The 12,885-nt window shown below is 52.2% G+C and overlaps 1 protein-coding gene across 1 annotated transcript; it reads right to left on the bottom strand.

Moving 5' to 3' along the window:
- Positions 1–1,996: 1,996 nt before the first annotated feature.
- On the bottom strand, positions 1,997–12,606 carry REN (renin). Its single transcript, XM_025400998.1, has 10 exons — positions 12,471–12,606; positions 9,204–9,354; positions 8,501–8,624; positions 7,734–7,852; positions 6,559–6,755; positions 4,522–4,530; positions 3,844–3,963; positions 3,358–3,499; positions 3,000–3,098; positions 1,997–2,358 (listed from the first exon to the last, which is right to left on the bottom strand). Exons 1-10 carry the CDS (start codon positions 12,566–12,568, stop codon positions 2,197–2,199), a joined length of 1,221 nt encoding a protein of 406 aa, XP_025256783.1. The 5' UTR covers positions 12,569–12,606; the 3' UTR covers positions 1,997–2,196.
- Between the last annotated feature and the right edge of the window lie 279 nt (positions 12,607–12,885).

Genomic DNA, 12,885 nt, shown 5'->3' with positions numbered 1-12,885 from the left:
GAGCTAAAGGCCTGGCACAGCTGCAGGGCCAAAGCAGGGCGTGGTGATGGCTGGGGGTTGAGAAGTAGGGGGAAGGGGTGACAAGGTGTCCCAGGGCAGAGTTGCTGCAGGGAGGAGACATGGAGAGAGGCGAGGCCGGCTCAGGGGCAAGTCCCTCTACTAGCCAGATTCTCCTTTGGTCATTCTCTGCCACCTCCTGAGCAGGGCTCTGTTGGCTGCCAGCCCTATTTGCTGTAGTGAGGCCTCAGGGATCTCAGTAGTCACTGTCTCTCACTGCCCCACCCAGAAAAGCACCTTCAGAGAATGGGCCCTTTCCTATTTTCCCAGTTATCCCTTTGGCCTATCCCAGAACCTGTTGACTACGAGGCTCCTATGCTTATTGCTGTCCAGAATCCAGCTGTGCCTAGCAGAACTTCTGCAGTGATGAAAATGTTCTATATCTGCTGTCCAATGCAGTGACCACTAGCCACGTTGATTTTATTCAATTTTTTTTCTTTTGAGACGGAATTTCGCTCATGTTGCCCAGGCTGCTGGAGTGCAATGGTGCGATCTCTGCTCACCACAACCTCCGCCTCCCAAGTTCAAGCGATTCTCCTGCCTCAGCCTCTCGAGTAGCTGGGATTACAGGCATGTGCCACAATGCCTGGCTAATTTTATATTTTTAATAGAGATGGGGGTTTCTCCATGTTGGTCAGGTTGGTCTTGAACTCCTGACCTCAGGTAATCCACCCTCCTCAGCCTCCCAAAGTGCTGGGATTATAGGTGTGAGCCACCGCGCCCTGCCGATTTTATTCAATTTTAATTACTTTTAATTTTAGTGTAAATAGCCACATGTGCCTACCATATTGGACAGTGAAGGAGATAATGGGAGTCATGCCTGCCTTCTTAAGGTCGTGGAGCTCCAGGATGGAGCTGGAAAAGACAATGGCCTCCAACACTTCCTTTGCAGTCAGGAAGTACAGCTGCGCAGGACAAGGGAACATGGAGAATAAGTGGGAGTCCAGGGTCCTGAAGCCCAGGCTCTGGCACTTGGCACTGCTCAGGGACTCTTGCAGATGGCTCCCAGAGGTACTGAGGGCCTGGTTGAGCCATTCAGTGCCTCACAACTTTCTGTCAAAAGAGAGGTGAGCAACTATGGTGAAGAGTGATGACTTCAGTGGCTCCGGGTGGATGCTGATTTCTCATTCCCCAAGTTACACGTGCCCTGAAGACAGCCCAAGGAGAGTGGGAGAAGAGACTTCAGTCTGAGGAGTCCCTGGTGGAAGGGATGGAGGATAGCAGTGTGTGTGCACCTGTGTGCTTGTGCATGTGGCCCCGTACCAGCGTGCATGAAGCACTGTACGTATGACAGTACCAACTGCTTATGATGAGGCGGAAAGCCTCCAGGACCCAAGTCAGGCAGGCTGGGTTCCAGTCTTGATTCTTCACTATCTTTCAGTATTCTTCACTACTTGATTCTTGACCAAGTAATCTTGGGCAAGGCCTTCCATTCTCTGGGCCTCAGTTTCCCCACCTGTAAAGTGGAAGTATTGCCTGGATCTCTGGTGTTCTATGATTTTAGGTGGTAGTGCCTTAGAATGCCTGTGTAAATGGCTACATGGGGCAGGGCGGGGGCATCTGCAGTGGATAAGGAGAGCTGAGGGGAGTTTTGCAGGGACAAGAGACAGGGCTGACATGCTCAGCAGAGCAGTCTGAACTCAGAGCTGGCTTCTGTGAGCCGGGTGAACTTTCTGACCCACAGTCTACTGCCACAGCATTGGCCTTGGTCCCTGAGGGACTGGAGGGAGCTTGGTTCCGGCTCTCTTCAGACTTCCCACCCGAGGTTGTGTAAACAGCTCCACCTGAGTCCTGTTGATGGCCGATGGATGGCATCATCCCTGCACGCAAGAACCTTTGTGTAAGGCGAATGTGTAGCTTGTCCGTGTCACATTCCTGTCCACACATGATCATGCAGCCCCTCCCTCTGTTCTAAACCCTAGTGAACCCGGATGCGACAGGCTGTGAACATGAAGCCTTTATTCTGTTTGTCCTCAAAGCAGGGAAAGGCAGGTGCAGGGGTCAGGGCACAAATCCAGCAGGAGCTCCACATCCAGTGTCTCCATGTGAGGGCATAAGCCCAGGCAGAGGGGCATCTCAGAGAGTGTTCCCGCTCTGGGCCAGGGCTGAAGGCTGGGCCTGCCTGGGCGGCAGAGGGCCTTAGCGGGCCAAAGCGAAGCCAATGCGGTTGTTACGCCGATCAAACTCCGTGTAGAACTTTCGGATGAAGGTGGCGCCCAGGGCCCAGGTGGGTCCAGTGGGTGGCGGGATATCCATGGCATGGATGGCCAGTGTGCACAGCTTTTTACTACTGTAGGATTCCTGGCAGGAAGGGGGAGAGTTTCTCTATACCCAGCACATGACCATTTTCCTTTCACCTTGCCTGACCCCAGCAACTGTCTCCAGCAACATTCCCCTTCTCACCTCCATCTCTCCCCTAGCCACACTGGGCCTCCCTCACATCTTGGCCATTTTGCCCCATTGTGGACTGCACCGCTCCTGTGTTTAGCCCCTGTGCTAGATGCCAGGCAAACAATGCGTCAGGCACCGTGCTTCCTTCAGGAGATTACAGTTTGCCTTAGCTTCTGATCCTAGACAAGTTATTCAACTTCTCTAAGCCTACTGATTATGAAAAGAGGATAAGAATATAGGAGCATAGGATTATTGGGAGTATTTGATGAGAAACTGGACATGAGGGAACAGGCACAGTGATGCCCAAATATGGCCACACATTGGAATCACCTAGGGAAACTGAACCCCAGGTGCCACTTCTAGAGGTTCTAATTTAATAGGTATGGGATGTGGCCCAGGTGCCAGGATTTTTCAAAGCTCTCCAGGTGACAGGCACAGCCAAGTTTGAGAACTACAGTTCTAACATGATCTATGCATTGTAATCTGTCCCCCTTTGAGGGTCTCTGTCCAGCCTTCCTCCCTGCCACTGAGGGGGCCGACTCGAACCTCACCTGAAATACATAGTCCGCGCTGGTGAGCGTGTATTCTTTGCCTCCCAGGTGGAAAGAGATGTCAGGGAGTGTAGGGCCCTCGTTACACTTCACGACATACTGGGGTGGGGGGCAAAGGGAGCCTCCTTGAGTATGGAAGACGTCTCAGCAGACGAGGAGTCCTGCACTGGTGGCCTGGCCTCTCCTCTGGAGAGGGTTGGGCACAGTGCCCCACTCCATGGGTGACCAGCCACACGTGTGGAGAGTGTGAGGTGAACAAGCGAAGGCCTGAGATGGCCTCATCTGCCTGGGGGATTTGTGAGTCGATACCAGGTGGCGCTCCCCCCACCCGCAGCACCTTCCCTCTTTGACTTCTTACATCGAACAGCCTCTTCTTGGCCCCCAAGGCCTCCATGAGCTTCTCTATGGAGCTGGTAGAACCTGAGATGTAGGATGCACCAGTGTCCACCAATGCCAGGCAGCCGTCTTCACAGAGCAAGGTGGATGACCCCACAGACACCCTGGGGGAGGCCACAGTCAGACAGACAGACAGAAGGCTGATGGGGCACCTCCAGGCTGCATGTCCTTCCTGAGTGTGGGTGGGTGGGTGGAGGCCACAGTGGTGGCCCGTTGAGGCAGTGAATGGAGGAGGGAAGGTACTGTCGCCCTCCACCACTTCTCCCCAGGCCCTTTCCTTCTGTGTTCCCCAGCCTGGACAGAGCAGGCAGAGAGCAAATGGTGGCTGTGCTTAAGAAGTGGCTGCATTTGGAAAGAGGGCAGGATGGTAACGCTGTCCTTCCCACCCTCCCCAACCTCAATGACATCAGCAATTTTTGGAGCCCAGAGAGGGTTGAGGATTTCTGACCCCTTCATTTGAATCTGCCAGACGCCAGTCTTGATGAGGTTGATATAGTGGAAATTCCCTTCGTAATGCTGGGGGTCACTGCCTCCCAGCACAATCTGTCCTCCCAGCGACTGGGCATTCCTAAAGGAAAGATCAGAAGCTCTTGGAAACCCATAACCTCCGGGACCCAGCAACTCAGGCAATCGGGGAAGGTTGCACAAGTGTGCCAGGCAGGACAGAGGGCTCTAGGGCAGCGGAATATGGGACAAACAGCCAGGCTCAGAGCTGTCGTTGGGAAGCATGCAGAACATACTGCTTCTCTGCCTTTCTTCCCCTCCCCAAGCCCAGCCAGAGGTTGTTCCAGGGTAGTCCAGCTGTTCCCCAAAAAGCATCCCCAGAGAGGTCACAGAAAAGGAGCAGGTACAAGAACAGTGAGTGGATGTGAACAAGACACAAATGGACGCCCCTCACTCTTGGGTTGCTGCTGATTGAGCAGGTGCAGGGGAGGGGACCCTGAGGAGGCTGTTGGGTGTGGGCAGGGGGCATGGACAGAGCAGGAAGGAGGGACAGAGAACTTCGGCATCTAGCGGAGGCTGGGCTTGCTGATGCGAGTTTTGGGCCGGTGGCATGTGGAATTCTGGGTCAGGTGCTCAGGGAGTACTGGAAGGTCACAGCCATGTGGGGGTTTTGTCTCCTTACTCGGAATCTCTGCAGAGAAAGAGAGACAGCAGAAAGGAAGCTTCATTTCCTGCCAGCCTCATCAGCCCTGCTGTTTGGCAGGGTAGGTGTTATCTACTCTCTTTGCCCTTCAGGCAATGGAATCACTAAGAGGCGAAGTCACTTGCCTGAAGTTACCCAGTCCATGAGTGAACAAGTGGGGGACTGGAGCCAGGCTCCTGGTGCCCCGTCTGGAGCTGATTCCCCTCGCCTTCCTTTCCTCCACACTGCGCTTGGCTCAGGGACTACTGTAGGCCTAGTCTCCAGGGCGTGCATGTGTGTGTGATGTGTTTGTCCAGAATTCATACTGGAATTCACACATGCACATGTGTGCATGGGTGTGTAGGTGTGCATATGTTATTTTGTGCAACTGCAAACTACTTGTGTTTTTATAAATTCGGAATGTATGTGTATGTGCTAGCACAAATTCCCTACTGCCTCTCTCTCAATACTTCAGGATGTCTCTGGATGTTCCCTCCTTCCCATCCCAAGATAAAGGAAGAAGCCAGCCCTCTCCTCTGCAAAGCCTGGCTTCTTCCTGTCTGCTGGAACCTCATCTCCTTCATGGCCTTCAAACTCCAGTGCCCCCATTTAGCTCCTCTTCTTTCCACATTTTTAATCTCTTTCTTTCCATTGGCTTCTTCCTCCACCTACAGGCATCACTTGAGCATCCTCTAGCATTTAAAAACACCCACCCTTCCTTTTCTGCTTCTGGATCTCACCCCCCACGCCACCCCCCATTCCCTTCCCTGTTGAATGTCCCAGGGCAACCTACATCTCATGACCTCCACTTCCTGACACCCACGTCATCCACCTCTTAACTGCTTGCCATCTGGCCTTGCCCCCACCTCCTCTAAAATGGCTCTTCTAAAGACCACCCCTGACTGCAGAGCCACCAGTTGGTCTTTTCTCAAGGCCTCCCTTTCTATCACCACACCAGAGACTCCTCTCCGTTTTACTGTGAGATTTCTCTGAACTCTGGTCCTCTCCTCTATTCTTTTTGCCACTGGCCTCATGTTCTTACCCTTTTGACTTTTTTTTTTTTTTTTTCGGAGACTGGATCTCACTCTGTTGCCTAAGCTGGAGTGCAGTGGCATAATCACTGCTCACTGCAGCCTTAACTCCTGGGCTCAAGCGATCCTCTTGCCTTGGCCTCCCAAAGTGCTGGGATTACAGGCATGAGCCACTGCACCTGGCCCCTTTTGCCTCCAGCTCTCTTGTCTCCAACTCATGCCATCTTTCTGAGTCCAGCAGTTTGGAATAGAGCCCAACCCTGCTCAAGAGCTGACAACAGCTTCCCCAACGCTGGCTGAGCTGCATATAAGCTCAGCCTAGAATTGAAAAGCATCCATGGTTTTCAGCACCACACTCGCTGCCTGCCTGTGACACTCATTACATTGGAATATGTCTTGTCTTCCCTGTTAGCCTGTAAGCTCTATGTGGGTAGGGGAGTACAGATTCTGCCTTATTCACTGTGTTCTCTGCTGCACCCCCAGAGCCTCGCACAGTGCTTGGCACATAGCATTTACTGAACTGATGAGTGGGCAAACAAATGAAGGATCTAATGGATGACTGAAGTTGGCTGTCTCTGTGTGGGAGGAGCCATGGCCCTCACAGGCAGGGCTCCAGGTCACAGTAATCCCTTATTTCCCATCACCCCCACCTTGCATCTCCTCTTGCTCCAGAGTGGTACTGTCCATTAGAATGTCCTGCCAAGCTGGGAATGTTCTCTATCCGCACTGTCCAAAACCGTAGTTACTAGCCACCGTGGCTGCCGACATTTGACATGTGGCTAGTGCAACTAAGAGCCACCAGTTGAATGCTTAATTGATGCTTAACTGTATTGAATTAATTTAAATTTCAATGGTGCCTTCCACATTGGCTAGTACAGCTCTAGATATTGATTGACGGTCATCTAATCACAAACGCTTAACAATTCTGGCCCAGGCTCTCCTTCCACTCCCCAGCTCTTCTCCCCTCCTCTCCCCCCACCTCAGCCCCTGGAGTCCCAGTCCCCACCTGTTGTAGTAGAAAGAGAAGACGTCCTCTTTTAGCACCCCTTGGGAGAGGATGTTGTCGAAGATAGGGGTGACCCTGCCAATGGCCTGTTCAATGAAGCCCATGCCCACAACCCCATCAAACTCGGCCAGCATGAAGGGTAAGGCAGGCATCTCCGTGACCTCTCCAAACATCTGTGTCACTGTGATTCCACCCACCTGTGGGAGGAAGGACCAGAGGAGACCAAGCCCACTGCCCGCTCCTTGGCTGGAGTCTGGTCTGGGCTTCCACACTAGGGATCCCAGGGCCACACAGGCTTCAGGGTACAGAATTTGGAGTAAGAGTGTTTCCTCAACTCTGCATGCACACACTCTGTGTACGCCAATGTGTATGCCAATACGTCTGTGCCACAGAGCCGAGAGAGAGCTGGAGTTGACCAGGAATTGGACAGTAGAGGCTGAGAGGGTGGTCCTGCCAAGCAGCAAAAGAAAAGCTGCCAAGAGCGCCTCCCCCTCCCCAGTGGCCCGCCTTTCGTGCCCGGCAGGACTAGGTCTTGGCCCCCACGCTTATCATGGGCGAGGGTTTCTTCAGCACAGCCAACCTTGCCCTTCTCCCTTCTTTATATCTGAGTTCACAGAAAAAGGGAGGGAGGCAGGAATCACCCTGATTTTCTGTCAGGCCCCATGTGTGCCCCTCCCCTAACTCTGATGGAGCAGGGCCTGAGAAACTCCAGAATGAGGAAAGGGTCAGACATAGGCCAAATAAAAAAAAAAGCAGGACTTGACCTGAATCCCAGAGTCAACCTCAACTGTGACCTTAAAACCTATGCCTGACCCTAAAACTCAGCCTGACCCTGACCCTGGATTTCAGTCTAGGGTGTAGCCCAGTCAGAGCTGGTGAACTTGGGCAAGTTACTTGACTGCAGCCATGGGGCTCACGACAAGCCCTACATGCAAGTCAGATGCAAAAACGTCCATAAACCACCCAACAGTTAAGCCCGTAGCCCAAGCTTGCTCCCCCATAGGTACTGCTGCTTTGCAGCAACAGCCAGATGTGGCAGAGCAGGGTGTTCCTCAGCTCCCCAGGCTCCAAGTGGGCTGCAGTGCACCTCCCCGCAGGTATGGCCCCTGGAGGGTCAGCAGATGCCTGGGGACAGAAGGGGTTGGGAGCAGATGACCTAGGGCAACCCCACTTACGGTGATGATGTCTTGGCTCAGAAAGCCACTGACTGTCCCTGTTGAATAGCGGAGGGTGAGTTCCGTTCCATTGTGCTTGTAGCTGGAGGAATCCGAAGCATCGAAGAGCTTGTGATACACTGGCAGGGGGACAGAGGCTTAGGTTTGTCCAAGAGTGGCCCAGACAGGGGGACTCAGAGGCAGGGTGCATTGTGGGTATGGCTGGTGTGGCTTAGGACTTAGCTTAGGTACAGGGACGAGTGACTCTAGGGTCAGGAGGCTTGGAATATGTGCTTCATCAATCAAGGACTGGGTTTCTTGGGCCCCCCTAATGTGCCCATACCTCGATAATTTTGTCCTAAATGAAGGAATTTAAAGTAATCACTAACACTGATAACACCAGAGAAGATGCTGGGCACAGAGTAAGTGCCCATTAAGAGGTTGTTGATTAAGACTAGGGATGGAAGAGTTCCGAGTGCCTGGGATGGGTTTGAGAATTCAGTCCTGTCTCAATCTCAGGAAGACTGGGAAGTGGCCTTCTGGGTGGTCAGGGATTCTTGGAGCTTTCTTTTTTTTTTTTTTTTTTTTTTTAAAACCTTGGTGGCTATATCAGAAAAATGGGAGACATCTTCCTCTCTCCCCTAAGTGTCAGGGTCAGTGGGTACAGAGGCAGAGAGGAAGGCACTCCCTTGGTGGCAAGCGGGATGGGAGCTAGGTGTGAGGCAGGATTGCTCATGCACAGTAGGGCAGGGGGATTGGGGAGAGGCACTGTGGGTCTTAGGTCTCACCACAGGCAGTGTAGAGACGGCTGCACTTGGAGGAGGGCACCCAAACGTTGGACGAACCAGTGTCAAAGACGACTTTGAAGGTCTGGGGTGGGGTGCCGATGCCAATCTCGCCATAGTACTGGGTCTGTGGGGGTAAAAAGAGAGGGCTGGAGGGGCTCAGGGGACCTTGGGTCTTGGGGTCTTGCCTGGCTTCGCTCTTGGCTGTCAGGGTAAGATTTGGCCCAGGTGAGGTCCTATAGCCTCTCAGGGTTTCTGCTGTCCTGCAGGAACTGGTAGGAGGCTTAGCATCGCCCCATGGCATCCCAGAAAGTGGGAATCTCAGTAAGACAAAATGGCGAAATCAAAACATTGAGAATGAAGCAGGATGCGAACTTGACCCTTGAGAATCTACTGGGGCAGGAAGCCGTCAGACTGTGCTGGACCAGGTCACAGAAACCCCCACCTGAGTCACACACCCCTTCCCACCCACCTGTGACACCTGGCTTAAGGCCTGGGCTGAGTTCCAAACCTAACCCTGCCCCTGAATGGCCCCTGAGTGCTTTCCTGTGTTCTGTGCTCAGGCTTTCCAACCAGAAAATGGGAATGTTCCTCAGCGCTTTCGTCAAACACAGCATAGGAAGGGAGAGTCTAGTGGCAAAGAAAGCCCTAGGTCCGTGGGGGAAAGGAGACAGGGAGGGAGCGAGGGGCTGGGCCAGGCACTCACATCCATGTAGTTGGTGAGGATCACGGAGGAGGTGGTGTTGCCAAGGGCCAGCCTCTTCATGGGCTGGCTCCACTCGGGACCAAGTCTGGCCATGTCCACACCTCGTTCCTTCAGGCTTTCTCGGATTGAGGGCATCCTCTTGAGGAAGATCCTGGCTCATGGTGGAGGAAGCAAAAATAGAAAAGTGCTGTACCCCCACCATAACGGTAGAGTCCCTGAGGCCAAATCCCTGCTTTTAGTACGACCACCTTTAATGTTAGCCCAGCCACCTGGAAATCACCTCTGTCCCTGAAGGCCTCTGGAGCGTTTATAAGAGTTACCTCTTGTCAAGAGTCAATTTAGAGGAGTCAGCTGCCTGCGGATTAAATAACCCTGAAGTGACTTCCTTCTGTTGCCTAATTTTAATTAGACAAGGCTGTTTGTTTATTGGTCCGTTCATTCATTTATTCCATAATCACCTGCTGAACAACTACTTTGTGCCTCACTGTGCTGGAAACTGGAGCTAGAAAGATAACGATCATGACTGCTTTTAAGGAACTCCAGCTGGCAGGAGGACAGACGGGAAACAGGCACAGACATTCCCTCTGAAGAGATGAATGCCAGGGAGTGCCCCTGTCAAAACTAGGGGCTGGTGGGGAGACAGTGCCATGGGAGGCCACTAGGTGGCAGCAGATGCCCACAGCAGCTGCGAGGTCTCCAGTACACCAGGGGACAGGCACCCAACCAGGGCTGTGGTGGAGAGGATCCCCTGAGCTGGGTTGGGCATAGAGAGATGCCAGCATCTTCAGAGTACCGTGCACCTCGTCCTTGGAGAGATGTGTCCCAGTCCCTTGGCTTCTTGTCCAGATGTTTTCCCATCACCTTTGAGAGGCAGAATTAAAGAGACCTGGGAAACTGACTCTACTGAGTTGCTACTGAGAGCTCTCCAACAAGCTAGCTGTCATCCATTTTATAGATGAGAAAAATGAAGGCTCACGGGGACAAAGGTGACTCAGAAATGTTGAAGCAGGGATTCAGAGCATGTATCTGGCCTTATTTCCCATATAGGGCCCCCTGGGTCCCGACGTAAAGGCTGTTTGCCAAAGCCCAGAGGAAGATGTCTCTAGCTGTTCACCGGAAGGTCCCAGGATGGAAGCCCAAGTTGACTCTGCAATAGACTTTCCCATACACAGGGATATTCCCTCTTTCTTCTACTTTCTTCTCAGCGGCCAGTCCTCCTATACTTACACTACCCTTTCCTTCCTACATCCTTCCTGCGTCCCATGCATTCTACTTACTCTCATTTTGCCCATGGACATGAATGCAACTTTTATGCCTATCAGCATGATATTGTAACAGAAATGATTTGTTATCTTCCTATCACAGTTTACTGTTACCAAAATATTTTCACAATCATTATTTTATTTGCTTTCATAAGGTGGATGATTTTATTACTCCCACTTTACAGATGGGAAAATGGAGGGTCAGAGGTTTGACCCCAAAGAGGTTGCATTTCCCATTATTTACTCACAGCTGCCTATGGTTTGGACTTTTACTTTTTGCCATTTCCTTTTCAGAAAATCCTTTCCTTCTCCCCTTCCTTTTCCCCCCAGTTTCTTTAGTCCTCCAAGCCCCAACATGTACACCCACCTCCAAGAAGCTTGCCCCAAGGCCTCCAGCCCACACTGGCCTCACCTTCCCTTGGGCCTCTGCTCTGTTTTTCCTTGGGTCTCACAGCCTGCACTGTACAGCATGTGGAACTGGTGCCATATGGTGGTGAAGACAGTGGTTGCAGGGGGCATGCCTGAATCCCCTTACCACCTGTGTGATTCTGAGAAAGCTACCTAACCTCTCTGGGCCTCTTCTAAGTCTCCATTAAACCCTCTAAAAATGAGCCTAATGGTAGTACCTACCTCAGAGTCACTGTGCAGATGAAACCATGTGCCCACTGCTCAATATATGTAAATTGTGAGCATATATATGTACATGTTCACCTTGAGAAGCAGCTCATTCATTCAGCTGTCCCAAGTGCCTCACATGATGCTCTGCACATAGCAGGTAGCAAAATTCCTATAATTCTGTTTCAAAAGCTGGATTCCCTCTCCACCCCTTGCCCAATTCCATTCTTTTTCTCTTTTGGATAACAGCAGGGGAAGATGTTTTTACTTTCCTCTGCCTTTATCCTGGGGTGCAGCTGCTTTGAAGTACCCATCCTCTTACCCAGTGCTCACAACCCAGCAGTTACTCTCTGAGAGCCTCAGAGCAAGGGAAAGCAGTTTTGGAAGCAAAAGGCCCAGTGTGTGTTGAGGCTTAGCCTCTTACATATCACCTCCCTGAGCCTCAGTGTCCTCATCTGCAAAGTGGGAATGCTGAGTTGTTGGGGGCATGACTTGAGATGAGACATGTGAAAAGATCCTGTGACACCCTAAGCATTTTATAGGCTTAGCAAGTATTACCGTGATTAAAATTTGCCTTCCTACCTTCAGGACTGCTGGTCACATCTGCTGTCCCCAGATTGAAAGCCCCTTTCTCTGTGAGGCCTTCTCTCAAATGCTGTCTATTCCCCTTCTTCAGCCTTTTTTTTCTTTTTCTTTTTTAGATAAGGTCTGGCTCTATCACCCAGGCTGGAGTGCAGTGGCTCAGTCTGTACCCATGCCCCACCCCCCACCCCCCACCCCCCCCCCCCATTTTTTTCTTAGATGGAGTCTCACTCTGTCACTCAGGCTGGAGTGCAGTGGCACGATCTTGGCTCAGCAACCTCCGCCTCCCAGGCTCAAACGATTCTCCTGCCTCAGCCTCCCAAGTAGCTGGGAATTACAAGTGCCTGCCACCACGCCCATCTGATTTTTGTATTTTTAGTAGAGACAGGGTTTCCCCATGTTGGCCAGGCTGGTCTCAAACTCCTGACCTCAAGTGATCTGCCTCGCCCTCCCAAAGGGCTGGGATTACAGGCAGAAGCCACAGCGCCCAACCACCCATACACTTCTTAATATTCAGGCTGTGAGCTCCTCAAGGGCAAGGGGCATGTCCTAATACTTCTGAGTTCTCTACAGTGCTTAGTTAGCATGGTGCTCTGGGCAGGAAGCAAAAGACACAGCTTCCAGATCTGACTACTAGTGTCATTTATTGGGCAAGTCACCTGACCTCTCTGAACAGTTCCATACCTCCCTGTCCAGCTGATTGTAAGGATTGAATGACAGCACACGTGGAAAAGTCAGGGTGTTGGGAAGGTGGGAACCCTGCACCCTGCACCCCTCCCATCCCTTCTCTGCCTGAGTTACCAATTACCGTTTAAAGGTGGTGGTGTCTGTCGGGAGACCGAAGGTGCAGGAGCCCCAGAGCAGCAGCAGCAGTCCCCAGCGAGGCATTCTTCTCCATCCGTCCATCCTTTCCTCAGTCTGGGGCTCTCTCTGAGATCCACTGAGGTTCTGTGGCTCCCTTAGCCCTTCCCCTTTTATACACTCCATGCTTGGGGTGATTGCAATTCTGCTCTGCCCTGATTTATTACCCTGGGGCAGATGGCAGGGCAGCCAGCAATAAATCTCACTGTGGGACAGAGCTAGGTGGGTGAAGGGTACCCAGGTTTCCGGATGTGGAGCAGAGGGGCTGGAGGAAGGGGAGCTGTGGGAAAGCAATCTTGTGTCCAGTGACGCTAGCAACCCTCTATCTGGCTTGGCCCTGTGACCCCTGGAGCAGGCAGAGG

The sequence above is a fragment of the Theropithecus gelada genome, chromosome 1 (assembly GCF_003255815.1).
Source record: "Theropithecus gelada isolate Dixy chromosome 1, Tgel_1.0, whole genome shotgun sequence".
In the NCBI taxonomy this organism is placed as follows: Eukaryota; Metazoa; Chordata; class Mammalia; order Primates; family Cercopithecidae; genus Theropithecus; species Theropithecus gelada.
The sequence above is the reverse complement of the archived record's forward strand: the minus strand, read 5'-3'. Positions and strand labels throughout refer to the sequence as shown.